Source organism: Cetorhinus maximus, chromosome 2, assembly GCF_964194155.1.
Source record: "Cetorhinus maximus chromosome 2, sCetMax3.hap1.1, whole genome shotgun sequence".
Classification (NCBI taxonomy): Eukaryota; Metazoa; Chordata; class Chondrichthyes; order Lamniformes; family Cetorhinidae; genus Cetorhinus; species Cetorhinus maximus.
In genome coordinates, this window is record NC_135880.1 from 184,720,353 (window position 1) to 184,743,773 (window position 23,421).

At 39.6% G+C, this 23,421-nt stretch overlaps 1 protein-coding gene and 1 non-coding gene across 2 annotated transcripts in view; both read right to left on the minus strand.

Annotated features, from left to right (window-relative positions):
* Positions 1-23,421, minus strand: part of haus6 (HAUS augmin-like complex, subunit 6) — a 64,669-nt gene that overhangs the window by 9,315 nt on the left and 31,933 nt on the right. Inside the window, exons 9-15 of the mRNA XM_078559652.1 lie at positions 21,701-21,888; positions 16,577-16,706; positions 15,568-15,670; positions 11,361-11,469; positions 3,975-4,032; positions 3,696-3,881; positions 1,518-1,650 (exon numbers count right to left, since the gene is read on the minus strand). Of these exons, the coding sequence (XP_078415778.1) occupies positions 1,518-1,650; positions 3,696-3,881; positions 3,975-4,032; positions 11,361-11,469; positions 15,568-15,670; positions 16,577-16,706; positions 21,701-21,888 (907 nt within the window). The remainder of the gene's footprint in view (positions 1-1,517; positions 1,651-3,695; positions 3,882-3,974; positions 4,033-11,360; positions 11,470-15,567; positions 15,671-16,576; positions 16,707-21,700; positions 21,889-23,421) is intronic.
* LOC144672054 (small Cajal body-specific RNA 8) lies at positions 8,349-8,480 on the minus strand. The gene has a single exon (XR_013574067.1).

The following is a 23,421-nucleotide window of genomic DNA, read 5'->3' on the forward strand; positions in this document are numbered from 1 at the left end:
ACCTTTCATGTAGAAAACAATTCCTTATGCCCTAAAAGTATATGGGTCACTAGTTTGGAGATAGGGCAATGCAGATAAGGCAACTGAATCTGGACTAGCTGAAATTAATTTAGCAGTGACTTTATTCTCAGCTAGAATCCACAAGTCAAATTTGATGATCTTCCTCTCTGTTCAAACACAGGATTTAGCAGCCAGTTACTAGCCTGCATATGCTCAATAATACTGTGTCCATTAGAACACTTTCCAATAGTTGCTCTGTTTCTTTTCACTCATCTCAATTAGATGTATTTCCTAATGTATTCCCCCAACTTCCAGCAAAGGATTTACTTTCCCAATTTAACTTACACCATGTCAAGTATGCAATCAGGATGTGTGAACAATTCATTGATGACAGGTTTCAAAATGGAAGGCCAGTGGAACAAATACCACCCCATGAAACAGCAATTCTAACTTCCTGCTGCCAAGTTTAATTCATATTTATAGTGCAAATGCAGCAATTTCTTTACACTCTGGTGTCAGTGCATTGCTATTTTTTTCAAAGCCAACATCACAAACTTTCCAGCAATTTGTGGCACATCTCTTCCTCAAGCTGTTAGGTTTTTATTTTACAGCAAATTTTAGGCTGTTGGTCCTCTAACTGGCCTTCTCTGCATTGTCCTGACCCGGCATCATTGGGGAGATAACCTTCGGCCATCTACATTACATGCTCTGGAAAATCCGGCTCAAAACTCTTCACCATAAAACCCACCTCTGGATAAGCTTTTGGTCACCTTTCCAACTAGCTCCTTTTGCTCAGTGTTTTTGATTTTACATCTGATATACTATATAAATGCAAATTGTTATTGTACTAGCCTCTCATGTAACTTTATCAAGGCCATCCTCGAAGTTTAGATGAACTACATTTTGCAGTATTCCTATGTCCTAAAGGTCATTCAAAGAAAGTCAACAAGATTGCTCAGGGAAGATCATCTCCTTCTGAAGCTATTCTGAAATAGTGCTGTGAGGAATACTGCACTCGGGTGAGATATTAAACAGAAGTCGAATCTGCCCATTTCCCCAATACTTCAGACACAGCCAGTGACCTGCCAAACATTCATCCTTCAATTATCGCTACTGAAACAGAACAACATGCAATTTCTCATTCTTGCTTTGATGACATTGTTGTAAGCAAGCTGCAAACATGCTTCTCTACATTAGTAACAATCTTTTAAAATAATCACTTTGTTATGAAGGGCTTTGGGACACCAGGGCATGATAGGAATGCAAGTTTGTTCTCTTTGTACCCATGTAATTTGAAGCTTTGATTTGCTAAAGCTGTGCAAACTGACATCTGCTTCCACATCACAAATTCAAATTCTTGGCTATTTTAACCATAATTTTACAAGCAGTCAGCTGCAAAAAAACAACAAATTTAGGATACTGAAAACTAGTAATTATAGTGTTCACAACTCGGTATCACCGAGCATATGACTAAACTTAAATTCAACTACAAAATGGAAGATTATCAGAAAGCTTACTCAAATGTTCAGGTGTCCTTGGTAACTCAGTTTGTGCAGTGAACGGATTGCTCGCTGGCGAGACAAATAAGTCAAGGGGCACATCTTCCTTTTCAAATAATCCAGATGAATCTTTGATGACAGTATCTGCTACCTGTAGTAGAAAATCATTCACCAATAAATGTGTATTTGGTCCTCAGTGTAAGAATGAATCCAGTTGGAGCATTGAACAAGCTGTACATTGTAATGAGTAATACTCTTCTACAGACCTAAATTAGATCATCTGAATTAATTACCTCACTTGACCCAAATAAATGCCCCTTCCAGATGAGGTACTAGGCCAGGAGATATTTGGCATGTGCTTTGACTAATATAAATGATTATGTATATCAGAGGTGCCTTCAAGGAGGAGAGAGCTTGGAAACAGGCCACACACATTACTGAGGGGGTAAAAGATGGGCATCCAATACTGAAGCTTCCTGGTGACTAAAGAAATAAAGGATCTCTTTTGTTTCATTTTAAATAATTTGAAAAAGTGCAGAGAACCAAAAGGGGAAACGAGAGGACCAATGAATAGGTTAGTAGGTAACACAAATGGGACGTCTTTAATAAACATAAATAATAAAAAAAAGTCAAAAGAAGGGTGGGGTTGATTAGTGATCAAAAAGCAGATGGCATGGCTGGGGCATTGAATGAATACTTTGCACCTGTCACAGTGATGGAGGAGGGGGTAGAGAAATTGGATAGGTTGAAAAATCAATAAAAAGGGGAGGTACTTAAATGCTGGCAGTAGACCAAGTAGAAAAATCATCTGGCCCAGGCAGACTGCATCCAAGGTTGCAGAGGGAATAGTAAAAGCTTTGACTACAATCTTTCAGTCCTCCTTGGATGGAGTAGGTAACTACAAGCCAGTCAGCTTCACATCTATAATTGGGAAAACAGACAACCTAGGACAAAACTGCCACTTGGAAGAATGCAGATTAATACAAGCCAACAAAAATATTAAAAGGCAAAGCACAATGAGTTCTTTGAAGTAGTATCAGAGATATCCACGAACATAGTACCATTGTGCATATATGGACTTTCAGACATTGGGAGATAAAAGTGCCACGTAATAGGCTTGCTCGCAAAGTTGAAGCTCATGGAATTGCTAGGGCAGTATGAATATGAAATTGGTCGAGAGAAAGCAGAGTAGTGGTGAAACTGTTATTTCAGGTTGGAGGAAGTATACAGTGGTGTCCTACATGGACATGATGACCATTGCTCTTTAATCTATTAATGGCCTGGACTTGGGTATAGGTGGCATAATTTCAAAGTTTGCAGTTGACACACAGTATATAAATGTATTAAACGGTGAGGCGGATAGCAGATTTAAGCAGTGCACAGACTAGTGAAATGGGAAAACACTTGGAAGAAATTTAATGCAAAGTGTGGAGTAATGCATTTTGGAAGAATGAATAAGGAAAGAATTAGTTAAACAGTAACATTTTAAGGGATGCAGGAACAGGGAGACCTGGTGGCTCCCATGCACAAATTCTTGTGGGTAGCAGGGCAAGTTGAGATGGCCTTCAAACAAATTGCAGTATATGGGATCCTTAGCTTTATAAAAAGGCACAGAATTCAAAAGGTAAGAAGATATGGCAAAGCTGTATAAATTACAGGTTAGGCCCCAGCTGGAACAGTATCCCCAATTCTAGGCACACGCTAAGGCAGATATCAAGACTTGAGGGTGCAGAGGAGATTTACCAATATGACACCAGGGTTACGAGTTTTCGATGAGCATAGGCTAAAGTTGGGATTGTCTTCCTTAGACAAGAGGTTAAGGAAACATTTAATTGAAGATATCCAAGAAAGGGTAGATGGCAAGAAACTTTCCACTTGCAGGAGGGCGAGTAACCAGAGTTCACAAATTTAAGATAACTGGCAAAAAAGCCAAAGGGGAAAAAGGAAAGGTTTTCTTTTTAAAGGCGGAGAGTTATCATTTGGAATAGACTGCCTGAAAGGGCGGTGGAATCAGGTTCAAGAGTAACTTTCAAGATCGAACTGAATAAATACTCGACAGGGAGAATTTTGCAGGCTATGGGAAAAGTGGGAATAATTGGATAGTTCTTGTAAGAGCCAACATACATGTTGGGCTGAATGGCCTTTTAGGTTGCATGACTCAATGGTTATTTTTTCAAAAATGGGATGTTTACTAACCTCTTCTGCCAACATGTCAACAGCCTTCTGGAGCTGTTCTTCTCTTATCTTAAAGAGATTTTTAGGCTTATTCAGAAGTGCTGGACTTTGAGCCTTGTCCCTTTGCTGTCTTCCCATCATATTTGCATATGGAGTCTGCAACTTACTTCCAAGAGGATGCTCATTTACCAATGGCAATTCAGATTCCTGAGAATAAACATTTTTATATCAGTTTAATACTGGTAAGATGCCCATTTGCATCATTAGAGGCGCAGTTCTAGTGCTGAAAAGATTTCTTACCTCTCCAAGATATGAAAATTGTATTTCCTCAGTTGGATCTCCAACTGCAATGCTGCACCTACAAGATCAAAAGCTTGAATTAAGCGAATATTTCCAGTCATGGTTCTGAGGTGGAATTCAATCTTAAGTGAAGGTCAAAGCAGATATTTAATAAAATATAGATAAACCATTAATATTTAAATTTAACGGTACTTTGGGCTGGCAAGCAACATTTGCAATGATCTCTCATCAGTACCTGTCTCCAGGTCATTCCACTTGGATTCCAACTTAAAAACCATCTTTCTCTTTGCATCTACCCAAGAACACTAGTTCAAGGACTGTTGAATATCTGATCACTCTGTTTTCAATTTCAGTAAAACCACCCTTCCCTATTTTCACTACCACCATAGGCAGTTTTCAACTATCAGTAGCAGTGACTCATTTAAATCTATTATCCTGGTCCTCTGCTCTAAATCTTGACCCATCATACTAGCTTGTTAAAGCTTGTTTTTTTTTTTCTAGTAAGGGTCAGAAAGGCAAGACCCGTAGATCTGGTGAACTTGGATTTCCAAAAGACATTGGATAAGGTACCATATCAAAAGTTACTACACAAAATAAAAGCTCATGGTGTAGGGGGCAATATATTAACATGGATAGAGGATTAGTCAGCTAACAGGAAGCAGAGAGTTGAGATAAATGGGTCATTTTCAGGTTGGCAAACTGTAACCAGTGGAGTGCTACAGGAATCAAAGCTGGGGCCTCAACTATTTACGATCTATATCAATGAATTGGTTGAAGGGACAGAATATTTGGTTGCTAAATTTGCTGATAGGTAAGAAAGTAATTTGTAAGGTGGACATAACCTGTCTATATCCCTTTGCAGACTGAGTGGCCAAAAATTTGGCAAGTGGAGTATAATGTGGGAAAATGTGAACTTGCCCACTTTGGCAGGAAGAATAGAAAGGCAGCATAATATTTAAATGGAGAGATTGCAAAACTCTGTAGTAAAGGGGGATCTGGGTGTCCTGGTGTGTGAATCACAAAGTTAGTACTAAGGTATAGCAAGTGATTAGGAAGATAAAGAAAACTGCTGTTTATTGCAAGGAGAGTTAAATATAAAAATAGGGAACTTTTGCTACAACTGTAAGCAGATATTTAAGAACATTCAGTTTTTCTTTCTCACTGGAATGCATCTTTTCTAAGGGAAGGACACGCCATCCATGGCTAACTAAAGTTGTTAAAGATGGTATCAAATTGAAAGAAAAAGCGTTTTAATTCTGCAAAGATGAACAACAGGTCAGATGGTTGGACAGGATGTGAAGAACAGCTAAACAATAAGGAAGGAGAAATTAGAGTACGAGAGAAAGCTGGCTGGAAACAAACATAGGAGTTTATACAAGTATTTAAAAAGGAAAAATGTAAAGTGAACAGTGGTCCTCTAGAATGGGGAAATAATAATGGAAAATAAGGAAATGGCAAATGAACTAATCGGATAATGTGTCTGACTTCACTGTAGCACATGCAAACAACATCCAGAAATAACTGAATCAGGAGGTGAAAGGGAGGGAGGAACTTAAAACAATTAGAATCACCAGGGAAAGAGTAGAGAAAATTATTAGAACTAAAAGCTGACAAGTGCCCAGGCCCTGACAGACTTCATCCTAGAGTCTTAAAAGCTGCTACTGCTGAGATAGTAGATGCATTATTTACCAAAATTCCCTAAATTCTGGAAAGGTCCCATCAGTTTGGAAAATAGCAAATGTGGTTCCTCTATTCAAGAAAGGGAGGAGACAAAAACAGGAAACTACAGGCAAGTTAGCTTAACATCTGTCATAAGGAAACTGTGGGAATCTATTAAGGATGTTATAGCAGATTTATTGGAGTTCTTTGAGGAAGTAACAAGCAACATAAAGGGGAACCTGTGAATGTGCTGTATTTAGATTTCCAAAACACATCTGACAAGGTGCCACATCAAATGTTACTACACAAAATAAGAGCTCATGGTGTAGAGGGTAACATGTTAGCATGGATAGAGGACTGGTTAGCTAACAGGAAACAGAGTGTAGGAATAAATGTGTCTTTCGGGTTGGCAAGATGTGACGAGTGGGGTACCATAGGGATCAGTGCTGAGGCCTCAACTATTTACAATTTGTAATAATGACTTGGATGATGGGACTGAATGTATGGCTGCTAAATTTGCAGATAGCACAAAGATAGGTAGGTCAGTAAGTTGTGAAGAGGACATAAGGAATCTGCAAAGGGACATAGATAGGTTAAGTGAGTGGGCAAAAAATTTGGCAGATTGAGTATAATATGGCGAACTTGTCCATTGACAGGAAGAATAGAAAAGCAGCATATTATTGCAATGGAGAGAGTTTGCAGATCTTGGAGGTACAGAGGGATCTAGGTGTCCTGGTACATGAATCAGGAAAAGTTAGTGTGCGGGTACAACAAATGATTAGGAGGGCAAATGAAATGTTATTTATTTCAAGGGGAATGGAATATAAAAGTAGGGTTGCTTTGCTACAGTTGTACAGGGCATTGATGGGACCACATCTAGAGTATTGTGTACAGGTTTGGTCTCCTTACTCAATACAATTGCATTAGCAGTTCAGAGAAGGTTAACTTGACTGATTCCTAGGATGAAGGGGTTATCATATGAGGAAAGATTGGGCAGGTTGGGCCTGTATCAATTGGAGTTTAGAAGAATAAGAGGTGATCTTATAGAAACCTACAAGATCCCAAGGGGATTTGACAGGTTGAATGCTGACAGTGTATTTGAACTAGGCCATGCAAGTTTAAAAATAGGTTGCCTCCCAAAGCAGTGACAGAGAAGGACTTTTTTTTTCTCTCAATCATTAGTCTGTGGAATTCCCTACCCCAGAGAGGAAGAGGCAGGTTCATCAAATATTTTTAAGGCTGAGTTAGATTCTTCATTGGCAAGAGAGTCAAAAGATATAGGGGGTAGGTAGGAACAGAGAGGTCACAATTAGGTCAGCCATGATCTCATCCAATGACAGAGCGGGCTCGAGGGGCCAGATGGCCTTATCCTGCTCCTAATTCTTATGCACTTCGAATTCCCTCCCTCCCCCAAGTCACTTTCTGATCAAGTTTGTCAACTGCACTCCAGACAGATTTGCACTATTTAATCCGATTCAGATAATCAGTCTTCAGCAAGATCCTATTCATCAGTCTACAACTCCACTTCAAATTAATTCAGAACTTAAAACATGTACTTCTGCTCCTACCAGCTTTTTTTTTGCCATCAAGGCTTCCCTGATACGTTTTTAAAAATTAATTTACTGCCCTCCAACAACCACAACCCCATCTTCCCGTGCACTAGGTATGACTCCAACCAGTGGAGTTTTCTCCTATTCCTACTGGCTCCAGTTTTGCTAGGGCTTCTTGATGCCACACTCAGTCAAATGCTGCCTCAATGTCAAGGGTAGTCACTCTCACCTCACCTCTGCAGTTCAGCTCTTTTGTCCATGTTTGAACCAAGGCTGTAATGAGGTCAGAAGCTGAGTGACCTTGGCAGAACCCAAACCAAGAGTTAGCCAGCAGGTTATTGCTAAGCAAGTGCCACTTGGAAGCATTTTTAATGGCCCCTTCCATCACTTTACTGATGATTGACAGTAGACTGATGGGTCAGTAATTGGCCAGATTGGATTTGTCCTGCTTTTTGTGTACAGGACATACCTGGGCAATTTTCCACATAGCCAGGTAGATGCCAGTGTTGTAGCTGTACTGAAATAGCTTGGCTAGGGTCATGGCAAGTTCTGGAGCACAAGTCTTCAGTACTATTGCTGGAATGGTGTCAGGGGCCATAGCCTTTGCAGTATCCAGTGCCTTCAGCCGTTTCTTGATATCACAGAGTGAATCAAATTGACTGAAGACTTGCATCTGTGATGCTGAGGACCTCCAAAGGAGGCAGAGATGGATCATCCACTCAGCACTTTTGGCTGAAGATTGCAGCAATTGTTTCAGCCTTATCTTTTGCACTGATGTGCTGGGCTCCTCCATCGTTGAGGATGGGGAAATTTGTGGAGCCTCCTCCAGTGAGTTGTTTAATTGTCCACTGTCATTAGGCCACTTTGTGTCAGCTGTTGCCATTGACTGAACCATCCCACACCCCTCCCTCCAGCCTATGGACTTCTCACTTCTTTCATCAAGAACAGCATCTGAGATACCATCCACTACAGTATCACCATTGAGCAGAAATCTCACTCTCTTGCCACCCCTAAAATATCTAAACAGAAACATTGCAACAACAGCATGAATCTCATATGGCAAATTAACAAAATCATTGTGCACACAATTATTTCATTAGTCCACTTATAGGGAATAAACTACTTATGTATAGCTCATTTTTCCACTCTGATTGTAATTCAGATCAGTTGTTAGCCCCGTATCTGTCCGCTCCGATTTTTCTCAAGTCGGCTCAGTCATCAAAAGGCTCATTTTATTCTAGGGAGATACTGGTGGCAACTAGAGAAAATTTGACTCTAGTTGTGTATCAAGCTCCCAGTGGATTAGGAATATACAACAGGAGTAGGCCATTCAGCCCCTCGAGCTGGTTAACTGTTGTGTGGATACAAAATTCACACGTTGAGGTAAAGATTTTAAAAATGTGATGCACATATTGTAATCTGAAGTAATATTTTCTTAGGAAGTTAAAATGAGTATTTTCAACATGTCTAATTTAAGCACTACAAACGCTAGCAGTCATTTTTCCCTAGGTTTATGATTGGGGAACTGCAATGACCTCATCGTCCACCCAAGTTTCTATACAATATACTGCATGGTTGCCTGCAGATGGGCTGATCAGTGGCAAATGGAATTTAATCCAGATAAGTGTGAGGTGATGCACTTGGGCAGGACAAACAAGGCACAGGAATACACAATGAACGGTAGGACCCTGGGAAGTATCGAGGATCAGAGCGACCTTGGTATGAACATCAACCGGTCCCTTAAGGTAGGACAGGTAGATAAGGTGGTCAAGAAGGCATCTGGGATACTTGCCTTTATTAGCCGAGGCATAGAATATAAAAGCAGGGAGGTTATGCTGGAACTGTATAAAACACTGGTTAGGCCACAGCTAGAGTATTGCATGCAGTTTTGGAGTCTGCATTATAGGAAGGATGTGATTGCACTAGAGAGTGCAGAGATTTACCAGGATGTTGCCTGGGCTGCAGAGTTTTAATTATGAGGAGAGATTAGATAGACTGGGGTTATTTTCCCTGGAGCAGAGGAGATTGAGGGGGTACATGATTGAGGTGTATAAAATTATGAGGGGCATAGATAGGGTAGACAGGAAAGAACTTTCCCCCTTGCTGGAGGAATCAATAACCAGGGAGCATAGATTTAAGGTAAGAGGCAGGAGGTTTAGAGGGGATGTGAGGAAGAATTTTTTCACCCAGAGGGTGGTGGGAATCTGGAACTCACTGCCTGAAAGGGTGGTAGAGGCAGAAACCCTCATAACATTTTAGTATTTGGATGCGCACTTGTGATGCCATGGCACACAAGGCTATGGGCCTAGTGCTGGAAAATGGGGTTAGAATAGATAGGTACTTGTTTGACCAGCATAGACTCGATGGGCCAAAGGGCCTTTCTCTGTGCTGTAGGCTTCTATGACTGAATGTTACTTGCCACTTGTCAACCCAAGCCTGGATATTGTCCAGGTCTTGCTGCATTTGGACATGGACTGCTTCAGCATCTGAGGAGTCGTGAATGGTGAACATTGTGCAATCATCAGCGAACATCCGACTTCTGACCTTATGATGGAAGGAAGGTCATTTATGTAGTGGGGTGTACTTTTCATGTCAGCAGTCTGTTGTATGTTTTATATACTTGACTATTCAAATACAACCGAAAGCTCATGCAATACTCTTTTCAAATCTGTCCTTGCCCTCACCACTTTCCTAGCCCTACCCTCCTCCTGCCATACAACCTTCCGAAATCACTGCATTGCTCCAATTCAGGCCTCTTGCACATCACCAATTTTAAACATACACCGCTCGCAGCTGTGCTTTCAGCTGCATAGGTCCTTTATTGCCAGGGAATGGGGTATAAAAGTAGGGAAGTCTTGCTGAATTGTACAGAGCATTGGTGAGACCACACCCAAGTGCTGCAAACAGTTTTGTTCTCCTTATGTAAGGAGGGATGCACTTGCATGCAAAGCAGCTCAGAGAAGGTTCACTAAGTGGACTCCTGAGATGAAGTGGTTGCCTTATGGAGAAAAGGTCGAGCAAGGTTGGGCTTTCACTTTCTGAACTCCAATGAGTGAGAGATGATCTTGTTGAAACATAAAAGATTCGGAGGAGGCTTGACCAGGATGGATGCAGAGATGATGTTTCCCTCGTTTCCCTTATGGGGAATCCAGAACGAGGGAGCAGTTTCAAAATAAGGGGTCTCTCTTTTAAGACAGAAATGAGGAGGAATGTCTTCTCAGAGGACAATCAATCAATCTTTGGAATTCTTCAGCCCAGAGACCAGTGGAGATTAGGTCATTAAATATATTCAAGGCTGAGCTAGACTTTGATCTACAAGGGGGCCCAGGGTTATAGGGGAGAGGTAGGAAAGTGGACGCGTCCATAATCATATCAAGCATGATTTTACTGAATGGTGGAGGAAACTTGAGGGGCCGAATGGCCTATGCCTTGTTCTTATTTCTGATGTTCTACTTTTAAGATGTATTTACCTCACATGAGCTTCAATACCTCTTTGTCCTTTTGTCTATGACATCTTTTGGTTATCTCCACCTATCACTGGCCTTCTATCCAGCTCTACAGCTTATATTTCACCTCTTTTCTATTTTTCCTTAGTTCTGTTGAAGAGTCATACGGACTTGAAACGTTGACTGTGTTCCTCTCCGCAGATGCTGTCAGACCTGAGTTTTTCCAGATATTTTTGTTTTTGTTTTGGATTTCCAGCATCCTCAGTTTTTTGCTTTTATCTTAATGAATAATGTCATCTTAGGCAAGGAACCTGTTGAATTGTACCCCCAATAAGGATTAAATGCTTTGCAGAGAGAAGAATGGCATTGAAAAAGTTGACAAGATAGATAAAAAACAGAATTGAAACTGCTTCAGAGGAGATTTTAAGAAGCATAAGTTGCTTTCTGTTCTGAGGAAAAACATCTCAAAGCACAATAAGGAGCACAAATTAAACCACCAACGAAAGAAAGCAGCCAAATGGAAATTCAGGTATGCCAAATAAATTTTTTGCAAAACATAACCACTATAGGCCACATACTGTTGAAAAGAAACAAGGATTCTAAAATTCCATGTTAAAAGTAATGATATAAGATGAAAGTTACATTAATTAGAACATGCAAAAGGTGCAGCCTTCACTGGATTCAAGGATATAGCTTGATTGAAAAAGTAGTGAGGGCACTACAGAACATACCTTCCAGAACACTGCAATTTTGATGTGCTCAGATCATTAAAGCTTCTCGTAATGCTCCCTATACCACTGTCACCTTTTTCTGAACCTCTTATACATGTTTCTTCAGGCCCTAACAAAAATGGAGAAATACAAAGAGTTAGGCCTCAAATTGCAGAATGGATTATCACAATCTAAGTAATAAATTAAACCACACTCTCTAGGCATAGGTATTTTCATGTGTGACAGAAGTATAATAATTTTCATAATATTTTTCTGGTTTAGTTTGAAGTATGTTTATAGATGTGATTATAGTTGGGTCTGTGTGAGATTGAATTAAATTTGGAGTTAAGTAGACTGCGAGCTTGAAATCAAAAGAAGCTAGGTGTAAAAATGTGCTTGACATGCTAATGACTAAACATGAATGCTGGCTTAACATGTAAGGTGTGAAGGGAATTTGCATTTTTAGATAAATGAAAGGATTGTTGGATTTCAAAGGATGTTGGTGTTTACAACTAGCCACATAAGGCTAAGGAGTGTGTTTATTTTTCCCAAAGGTTACTGACAATATTGGCAACATGAAAATTTCTATATTATGAGGGAGATACACTTTCAAAGGCATATGGAACAATAGAATTTACATATTAAAGAGAAACATATATAAAGGAGAATGAAAGGCTGTGTGAGAGAAAGCCATGTAAGATTTAACAGGAAGAGTGTGTGAAACAGCCTTCAAGAAGCCTCCAACCATGTGTATAAAAGTCTAAGTAACTGAAGTTGGAGAAAAAATTTGGAATTCCACTGTCAAGTGGGTACTGTGTTAACTTGCTGGGTTTGTTTTAAATCTAAAATCTATTTTGGACTGTTGCCTTAAGGGGGTGTATAACTGGGAGTCAGGTTAGTTAGGAATTTTAGGATTTGTTACAGTAGTAAGTAATTGTAGTCTTGTGCTTGAAATCTTTTGTTTAAAAATTAAGTTAAAATATTTATTAAGTCTCTAAAGGTCTTGGTGGACTCATTACTTCTGAATTCAGTGCACACATCTCGTAATGAATTCAAATTGCAAAACCATTCTGATAGCATGACCAAGTTTCCCTTGTGGATTTGGTCCACCTGGCACACATCAGCCACGTCACTACACATGTTTGTATAAAAAGGAGTTAATTTCAAGTTACAGAACTCAGTATTAAAATTTGCACTTCCTTGCACCCAATTTGTTTTAAAAAGGTAAATCCATATTGTACTTCCATGATGAGGCAGCAAGTAATCTGCAGATTCCCTCCATTGCTGCTCTGAAACCAACTGATTGAAAGACATGAAATGAGCAGGAAAATAAGATGTGGTAGGTCTATATAATTAGAGATTCCAATAACAATTCTTTAAAACATCATGAAAATAATTGAACTTTTCAAGACAACTTAAAAACTGGATTTTCATTATAGGATCATATTTAATCTTCTCTAGACTATGCCAAACTAGGAATGAAAAAGTAGTACTTCCGCTGTAAAGGGCAAAGAAACAGCTATGATATCATTTAGCACAAAAATATGGACACTGACCTTACTGCAACTGTTCTAATTAACATCCAAAGAGGCAAGGTTGGGAAGGTGTGCATGCGTGTGCACGTACGTGTGGTTGGAAAAGAGGTAACAAGATGGAATAGTTTAGGTAGTGCTCTAGAATCTGGAGCCCAGGTTCTTGAAGGTTGCCACAGATGGTGAAATTCAAGTAAGGTAGGGAGTACAAGTAAGGCCAGGGTTTGAAGAACATATTAGAACATAGAATTGAAGGAGACTGAAACCAAAGCCTGGCGTGTACAATTTTTAGAGAAGCCTTTGGTCTGGTTGATGCTAGCTTGACAATTCTGGTGAATTCACTAGATAGTAGGAAAGCAGTCAGACAGCACAGTGCAGTCAAGGGAGGTGGCAGCGGTGGAGAGTTAGAGCACCAATGTTTCAGTGTTGACAGTGAATACTGATGATATCACATCAATAACAAATGCAACAAAGACACAATGAAAATTAAGGACAAGGAATTTTAGCTATGTTGGGAAAGGCTGGAATGGAAACTAATGGGTGACAGTGCTTGACAGCACTAAATGCCATGTAAACTAAGTAAAGTCTTCCATAAATTTAGCAATTACGCTTTTATCATAATGTAAAGCAGCAGAGGCCAGTTGGGACGTTCATCAGGTACTCCTGTCCCCTCTTGAAAGGTAGAAATCACACTACCACATTTGTCAGCATTGGATAAAAAGGGAAAGCATTCAATATTTATACCACTCAGGTGAATGATATAAAAGCAGCAATATTTTTGACTGGTAGTCATTAAGAAATGCCACAATTAATGAATGAGTTCCACATACACCTCAGTGACAAACTTGCGTACATCATTTCAAGAACTTCCAACAAAAGTCAAACAAGCTTTATTCGATTAGGTTCTAATTATTCAGTGGCATCAACGGTGGGCCACCATTCCTTGTAACTTACATCTGCAAAGAGTTGTTTACAGCCTTTCTTTCCCTAAAGCACCTTAGGAGGAGCCTAATTGAAATCAATTGTCTGTGCGCACAAGCATTAAGTTACTTTATATAAAATAAACTATACTAGGCTGAAACTGCAAGGTGGATCAACTTAATCTTGTTTTCAATTGTTCAACATCACACCAGGAAAGGAAGAAATTCAGCTGGGAACATGGGATAATCTAATTAAGAACAGAATTTATGAAGCCATGCTGTTTATAAAGAAAAATACATTTAACATGGTCAGAAGTTGAGGTGGGAAATGAAAGTCAGCAAGAAGCTGGTTGACACACTCTTCAAATCAGTTCAGGAAGGCCAACAATGCAACGCAATGCAAGTTGAGCAGTAGAAAGATGGAAAAGCAGATTTAAAAATCCCAACTGAAAATGCAACATTAACACATTGTTGTATAGAGTTAGGAAAGAGAGCCGTAGGTGGAGGAATTACAAAAATGGGCTTTTGTTTGACTTATAATAAAAGGATTTAAGGCACTGAAGGTACGCAAAAAATATTTATTACAATCTCTCGGTTCTGGTAAAATCCTCTCCATCGGGAAAACAGAGCCCCAGCCGATTAATTCTCCAGAAAAAAAGACCGAGGGAAAAGGCTTGCTATCAAGTCACGAAGATTATGAAAAGGTTCCACAGGGTGAATGCAAGAGATGTTTCCACTTGTGGGTGAGACCAAAGCAAAGGATCGTAATTACAAGATAGCTGCTAATAAATCCACCAAGGAATTCTAAAGAAACTGCTTTATCCAGAGTGATTAGAAAAGCAGAACTCTACCAGAGGGAATAGTTGAGATGATTAATGAGGTGACTAGTGCAGATACATTTAAGGCAAGTTGGATAAACATGAGGGAGAAAGGCATAGAAAAATATGTTCATGGGGCAAGATGAAGGAGGGCATTGGTATAGAACAAGATGACCAGTTTGGACTTATTGGGCTAAATGACCAATTTTTGCTCTGTACATGGCTTCTTGAAGCATAGAATGACAGATATAGTTATGTCAGAAGTAAAACAACACCTTCAATTGGAAAAAGAACAAGCAGTTCGAAATGTGGTCAGCTAATGGAAAGATCAATTTTTAGAAGATATATATCTATCATTAAGTCAATCAAAAATAAAATAAGTTCAAGTAAACGTCAAGGTGGTTCCCAGAAAGGTTATAAAGGGCTTTAAAACCAAGTCACTTAAGGAGACAGTGATCAAAAGCTTGGTCAATTGGATGGGCATCTTAGGAGGACAGAATTCCAGAGTTTTGGCCCTAAGCAGCTGAAGGCACAGCCAGCTGTTGTGGAAGGATTCAAAACCAGATGCTCCAGAGGTCATAATTAGATGGGGCAGATATTTCAGAATGTTGTGGATCTGGAGGAGATTACAAACAGGGAAGGGCAAGGCAATGAGAATTAGAAAACAAATGCAAATTAACTCTTAAATCTAGATAAATAAACAAGGAATAAAAACAGAAAATACTGGAAAAACTGCCAGCACTCATGGAGAGAAACAAAGTTAATGTTTCAGGTCAATGACACTGCATCAGATCTAGAGACCTGAAACAACTGTTTCTCTCCACAGATGCTTCCAGCCCTACTGAATACTTCCAGCATTTTGTGTTTTAATTTCAGAATCTTCAGCATTTTACTTTTATGTTAGAGGCAAATTATAGAGATTGCTCAATGGTGTAATTTGTACCCTTGCTGAACCCACCTGGAAGTGTCGCAGAGTGTGTATAAAATATACTGCTTTTGTAAGCTTCTTCTGAGGCTGGTTCAAAAGACAACGGTGGCATGGTTGGTAGAAGATCAAGGACCTATAAAAATGCAACATGTCCCCATTAATTAAACCACCATAAAACAGTTTGTTTTGATGCATCGGGATCACAGTAAATGACAACTACATAATACACAAGAACTAGTTGAAGGCAATGTGCTAATGAATTGGCAGGCTTGAAAAGATCACAATAATCAAGCCAAGGTTGCAAGGTGGCAAAGTTGTCTTCAATTCACGATTCATTTTTTGCCCTGTCCAACTATCTTATTTCACTCAAATTTTATTCTACAATCAAGTTTAGTAGGGTGTGAAACAAATCATGTAATTTTGGAGGAGCATTCCAGCTTGGAGAATTTTAAGAAAAACAAGTTATCACTTCTAGAACAGTCAAGAATTAGAAAAGACCACTAAGCCCATTAAAGCTCATCTCTCCAATAGCCCAACTTGCTTAGGCTAGCAATGAATCTTACAGCAAAGGAAGCCATGTTGGTTCTTTGAAAGTTGACCAATTTAGTCCATCACCCAGTTATTTCCCCCACAGCTCTGCAAATTACTCCTCTTCAAGTGTATGTCTATCTGCATTCTGTATTCCTCAATATCTGTCCCTACTTAAAAATATCTAGGGGGGGTTAGTGATAATAATTAATTATTGATAATAATCACCAGCGTTTGAGCAAAGAACATGTTTCAAAAATGTCTCACATCTCACATAGAAGTCGAAGTGCCAAAGTTTTTATGCACTGATAACATTGTCCCTTCTTGTACAACTTCTCTCTAGGCTACCGAATTTGAACTTCATTCTTTCCTCACATCAATACACATCATTTTGTTCTGATACACATTTTATCTTTGGATTCAATCAGACAGGAAATCTATTTGTGCGCTCAAAAATTGTAAAAGTTTTGACATCACTGATACAGGAAAACATTCCCACTTTACTACTTACAGGATATTTTCTCCTCACTGGGGAATAACCAGTTCTACTTGAGTACTGTTCCCATTTCTTATCCCACGCGCTTTCCATTTTGCCGACTGACACTTTCACAGAAGGGAAAACTTCTTGTGTTATGTTCTGGCTGTAAAAAAAGTTTCAATACAACTGGAAGTTCAGCAGCTGAGTATTACTGAGAAATAACATATTTTATATATTATTACCTAAGAACGCTTATGGATTACATGCAAATTAGGAAGTGGTTTCAATGAATTTGATCACAAATCGGCTATATGAAATAGTAGCAGAATGCACTAACAGGCAGCTACTGCAAAATTATACCATTATAGTCTCAAAGAAAGGTCCTTGCTAACTACTTAATAAATAGCATATTAAATGGGAATTTTACAGTTTGTTTTTAAAAAGAGGATGTGTTAAAATGTAATAGCAAAATTATATAACACCAGAAGTAGAATTTTAGTCTTGGCAATGTAAATGTTGGTGAATATTACTGCCATGTAAATAAAACAAGAAAAAAATGACACCTTAATTCTATGTAGTTTTACTCAAAGATATTAGAGAATTTGTATTTTAAGCAACTATATTAAAGAAATTGAGGAAAGAGTTGTTAAGCCCAGAGAAGTCGGTCTATGGACAGTTTCAGATTTCCCTGTATGAGGGTTTGAAAAGTAACTTTCTAAATATGAACTTAAGATTTATCACTGGCTATTTCTCCAATTTGCAAATATGCACAAAAACTTAACAGATGCAATTATGTCAAGTTGTTACTCCCCTAAACAACAATTTATCAAAATAAAGTAGAGCCCAAATAAGAACTCATAGGGAAGTCTGGTAATTGCAAATAAAATACAATCCATATTGTGCAACCAGGAAAGAGGGACCAGCTAGTACAACCCAAAAACGGAAAAAAGCACTAGTCCAATTTCTAGGTCTGGAGGTGGAAAAAAGTCAAGGCAGCTTCAACAATTTGCTTCAAACGCCTAAGATAACAGGCCTTAAACAATGACAGCACACAAACATTTGTGAAACAAACATCTGAACAATATAAACTGGTATTGTGTTTTAAAAGCTTTAGAATAAAAATTCAAGAACAATAGATGCTAAAATACATACTGCCAATAAAATGGAGGATTAGTTTTTAAAATAGAACAATACTGCTGACATTGGAAATCTGAAATAAAAATAGAAAATGCTGAAAATACTCAGCAAGTCAGGCGGTAAATGGGGAGCGAGAAACAGTTATATTTCACTTCAATGAGGTTTCATCAGAATGTGGAAAACCGAAGGAAACCCCCCCTAAACAACAAGTAAAAAAAAAGGTTTTAACAGAAAATGTTGGAAATACTTATTCAGATTTCTTGCACTTCACAGTATTTTGGCTTTGTAAACAGAAGTTTTCTAGAGGAAAGTATGATTAGCTGCTGTTCAAAAGCAAAAACAAAAAGGGAAAAAACGAGAATAAGAAGATAAAGGAAATCAATTTTTTTTTTTATTTGTTCATGGGATGTGGGCATCACTGCCTGGGCCAGCATTTATTATCCATCCCTAATCACCCTTGTTCAGGGTGCATTTTAAGAGCTAACCATCTGGAGTCATATGTAGGCCGGGCAAGGATTTCCTTCCCTAAAGGACATTAATGAACCAGATGGGTTTTTACAGCAATGGTTTCATGGTCAGACTTTCAATTCTAATTTTTTTTTTAAAATTAAATTCAAATTTCACCATCTGCTGTGGTGGGATTTGAACCCTGGTCCCCAGAGGACTCTGGGACTCGAGAATACCAGTCTAGTGACAATACCACTACGCCACCCCCTCCCCAAATTGGGGCAGAGATTTTGACAGGCAATCATTGAATTCAATGTTGAATGGGGAAAACTGTAGAGCGCCTAAAACACAAGATGCTGTTCCTCAAGCTTAGGTTGAGGTTCACTGGAACACTGCAGGAAGCAAAGGTCAGCAAGAGCAAGGTGGAGAAATAAAATGACAGCTGACCAGAGTTTAGAATCATGCTTGTGGACTGAATAGAGGTATTCCACAAAGCGGTCATCCAATCTGCATTTGATCTCCAGTGTGGAGCAAGACCGCATCAGGGACAACAAATACAGTATGGAAAGGATACAATACAATACAATGGAAAGGACAAGTAAATTGCTGTTTCACCTGGAAGGAATGTTTGGGGTCTCAGTCTGCAAGGAAAGAGGAGGTAAAAGGGCAGGTGTTGCATTTCCAGTGCTTGAACGAAAAGATGAAGGGAAGGGGAAGAGTGAACCAGGGTGTCATGGAGGGAACAATTCTTTCAGAGGAAGAGAAGAGAAGAGGTGTCTGAGGTGGCAGAAATGGCAAGGATAACCCATTGAATAAAGAGGCTGGTGGAGTGAAGGATGAGGGCAAGAGGAACCCGAGCATGGTTCTGGAAGGGATGGGAAGAGGTGAGAGCAGAAGTGCAGGAAATGGGGTGGGCAATTCGAGGGCCCCATCAATCACAGTGAAGGAGAATCCTTGGCCGAGGAAAAAGGAAATCATTGTGTTATGTCTGAATGGAAGGTTGCAACAGAGATCAGGACAGATACAAAGGAGACCGAGAAACAGGGAGAATGGAATGCAGTCCTTCCTGGAAGTGTCGTCATGGCAGCTGTGGGAGTCAGTAGACTTATAGTGAATATTCAAAGAGGTCAAAGAAAGAGTCAGAGATGGACTATGTGAAGGTGAAAGAAAGGTGAAAGTTGGTGAAATCTTCAGTTCTGTGAAAGAACAGGAAATGGCACCAAAAGTCATCAATATGTGAGAGGTGAGAGCGAGGGATAGGCCCTCCCCACTCCCCAAGTTGAGCCAAAGGAATATTCCACATATCTGACAAAAGGCAGCCATAGCTAGGGCCCATACAGGTACCCATGGCCATCTTTTATTTGGAAGTGGTGAGGGAAGTTTTTTTTTATTCATTCATGGGATGTGGGCTCCACTGGCTAGGCCAACATTTATTGCCCATCCCTTGTTGCCCTTCAGAAGGTGGTGGTGAGCTGCCTTCTTGAACTGCTGCAGTCCATGTGTAGGTACACCCGCAGTGCAGTTAGGGTGGGGTTCCAGGATTTTGACCCAGCGATATATTTCCAAGTCAGGATGGTGAGTGACTTGGAGGGGAACTTCTAGGTGGTGGTATTCCCATCTATTTGCTGCCCTTGTCCTTCTAGGTGGTAGTGGTTGTGGGTTTGGAAGGTGCTGTCTAAGGAGTCTTGGTGAATTCCTGCAGTGCATCTTGTAGATGGTACACACTGCTGCCACTGTGTGTCAGTGGTGGAAGGAGCGAATTGTGGATGTGGTGCCAATAAAGCAGGCTGCTTTGTCCTGGATGGTGTCAAGCTTCTTGAGTGTTGTGGGAGCTGCACTCTTCCAGGCAAGTGGGGAGTATTCCATCACACTCCTGAGTTGTGCCTTGTAGATGGTGGACAGGCTTTGAGGAGTCAGTAGGTGAGTTACTCACCGCAGGATTCCTAGCTTCTGACCTACTCTTGTAGCCACAGTATTTATATGGCTAGTTCAGCTATTGGTCAATGGTAACTCCCAGGATATTGATATTAGTTGGTAAAAAGGAGAAGTTACTCAACGTGAGAATAAGTTCAGCCAGGCAGAGGGTGGTGGTGGGCCTTAGTTCAAACAAGGAGTGGAGAGCCCTCAGGCCGCCCTAGTAGGGATTGATGTCCGTGATTTTAAAATAATGTTAAATTCCTATTGGTTTTAATAGCTCTTAAGAGTGCTACAGCAAAGCCGGAGGCTAAGAATTGTGGATGGGGAAGAAGACTTGAATGGTCTCATCTTAGCAATGAACACAGAAGGAAATAATTAGGGTGAGAAATTAAGTGAAAACTAAGTGCTTGTGTATCACATGCTTTTCAGATTAACCTTCAACTTCCTCCTGAAGATTGATCCAAACAGGCTGATTCACATCTAAGCCAGGCTCTCTATTCCTGTTTCCCAACATTGTCTTTCATTTTAGTTTTCACAGTAACATGTTTTTTGTTATTGGCCATTTTTTTGCTACTTTTAATTGTTTCATGCCTTTATACAACCTCTACATCCCTTTAGTCTTACAATTAAAACTATTGTAATATTCACCTACAACTCCATTGCCTTCCCAATCATCCTTAGGTTGTTTGCTCAGGTTTGTTAAATGTTTGTTTTATCTTCCATTTATACATCTAAAGGTTAGAATGGACTGATGCTGTCCATTTGACATAAAACCATTAGTTGCTTAAATGTTATATTTGTTGCACATGGCTTCCAAAAGTTAGGTTCAATAATTGGTGACATTTAGCAACTTTCATTGGGCACTAATGAATTTCACCTCACTAAGTAGCACTATAAAACCATTAGACATAGGAGCAGAAATGAGGCCATTTGGCTCATCGAGTCTGCTCCGCCATTCAATCATGGCTGATAAGTTTCTCAACCCCATTTTCCCACCTTCTCCCCGTAACCTTTGATCCCCTTACCAATCAAGAACCTATCTATCTCGGTCTTAAATACACTCAATGACCTGACCTCCACAGCCTTCTGTGGCAATGAATTCCATAGATTCACTACTCTGGTTAAAGAAGTTTCTCCTCATCTGTTCTAAAAGGTCTTCCCTTTACTCTGAGGCTGTGCCCTCGGGTCCTAGTCTCTCCTACTAATGGAAACATCTTCCTCACGTCCACTCTATCCAGGCCTTTCAGTATTCTGTAAGTTTCAATCAGATCCCCCTTCATCCTTCTAAACTCCATCGAGTATAGACCCAGAGTCCTCAAACGTTCCTCATATGTTAAGCCTTTCATTCCTGGGATCGTTCTCGTGAACCTCCTCTGAACCCTCTCCAGGGCCAGAACATCCTTCCTGAGATACGGGGCCCAAAATTGCTCACAGTATTCTAAATGTGGTCTGACCAGAGCCTTATAAAGCCTCAGCAGCACATCCCTGCTTTTATATTCTAGTCCTCTCGGAATAAATGCCAACATTGCATTTGCCTTCCTAACTACCGACTCAATCTGCAAGTTAACCTTAAGAGAATCACTATGTCAAGTTTCACCATCAGTAACTGGATTGAAAAAAAAACCCCACCCCTAATTGGTTAGGCTATGCATTTACCTTTTTTCCTTCATTTCAATCAATTCATTTTTCAGGAACTCTGCCAGCTTTTCCAAGGTAAGATGATGTTGTTCCAGTTCTGCTGGGCCCACTTGATTGTGCTGTTCACCATGAAGTCTCAGACACCAATTACATAGCTGGATTATTGCTGCAAGATTCAGTTTACCAGCTTTGTACAGGTCACCAATCTGTTAATAAGCATTACAGATGTTAGGAAAGGATTCAAATTAAGGAGGGCTGTAGTGTTGAAGGTTTTTAAACAAAAAATAAAATCACTAAAATTTCAACCACCCACCCTTCAATAAATATTTGTAATGTTAAACAGGCCATGCTTAATGATTCAAATGGATTTGACAATATATTACAATTAAATATTCATATTTCCCCACTCTATTTGGAGTGAGTTTCTGAATTCAAGTCACTGATATAAATCAGAAGCAGTAGTGCTTCCAACACCAAGCACACTACCACTCAATTCAGAGCTCTCTCCTTCCCAACATAACTCAAGGTATCATCGCTAATCCTTTTTTCATTCTTCAGCCACTTTATCCTTTCCAGGTTTGCCTCAGTTTAAACTTATCCATGCGAAATGCTATTGGTTCTTTTGTCAAATGCCTTTTGATGGCCCAGGTACACCAATTGCTTGGGTGGGGGGGTGGAATGCCCAATCACTTCTGTGAAGTTGAGGAGATTGGTCAAGTGGGATCTTTTCCTTCTGATTCCATGGCAAGTTTAGCAAGTCACAATGACCTAAAAAAGTTAACATCTTCACCATTTCTCTCTGAATACACAAAAATACAAAAAGGCCATTCAACCCAACTTGTCTATGCTAGTGTTTATGTTCCACAAGATACTACTTTCAACCCACTTTAACCTCACCAGCAAATCCTTCTATTCCTTTCTGCCATGCTTATCCAGCTTTCCCTTAATCTATGCTATTTATGAAATGGAGAACTGTGCACCCCTCCCGTCTCCCACTAAGGCAATGTTTGACATACCTTCTGCTTTTTAGCTCTGTCCCTCTAGAAATGAGCCCCACTGTTTGATTTATGCAATTTATGGTCTTAACTTGCGTCACTACTTTTACATACATGCGAACATATGAATTAGGAGGAAGCCATTTAGTCCCTCAAGCCTGCTCCGCCATTAATGAGATTGTGGCTTAGTGCATCTGTAGCACTAGATTCCTTTGCTCCTCTACTCCATTCATTATCCAAGCAGTCTGCAGCCTCATTCTTCCTACCAAAATCTACTGCCTCACATTGTTTATTACATATACATTGTGTTTTTTTTTTAATGTTGTCACCCCTGTGCTTGCTGATCTATATGGACAACTCACCTCTATTCGTTCTACAATTCAAATAATCGCTTATAAAAAATTGAGGTACTTCTTGTATTCGTCACTTACTCACTTCCAATTTTGTGACCATCTCCTTGCAGCCTTATCCAAACTATGACAATATGGCTACAACTAAATTCTATTGTTCTTGCTATTTTCCCCTCCTTGTATTTTTAATTTGGGCTTTCCAAAGTCCTAGATTCAAAACTGTCCTAAAACTATCTACCAGGATCACTAAATACTAAGTTTCACATTTGATCTATATTTCACCTCCAAAGGCTCAGATTTTCTCGGCAGACTCCTTTATTCAACATTTATTTTAATCACAAAACATTTTCTCTAATTCACCTTTCTGGGCTCAGTCTGGCTTCTTCATACACAA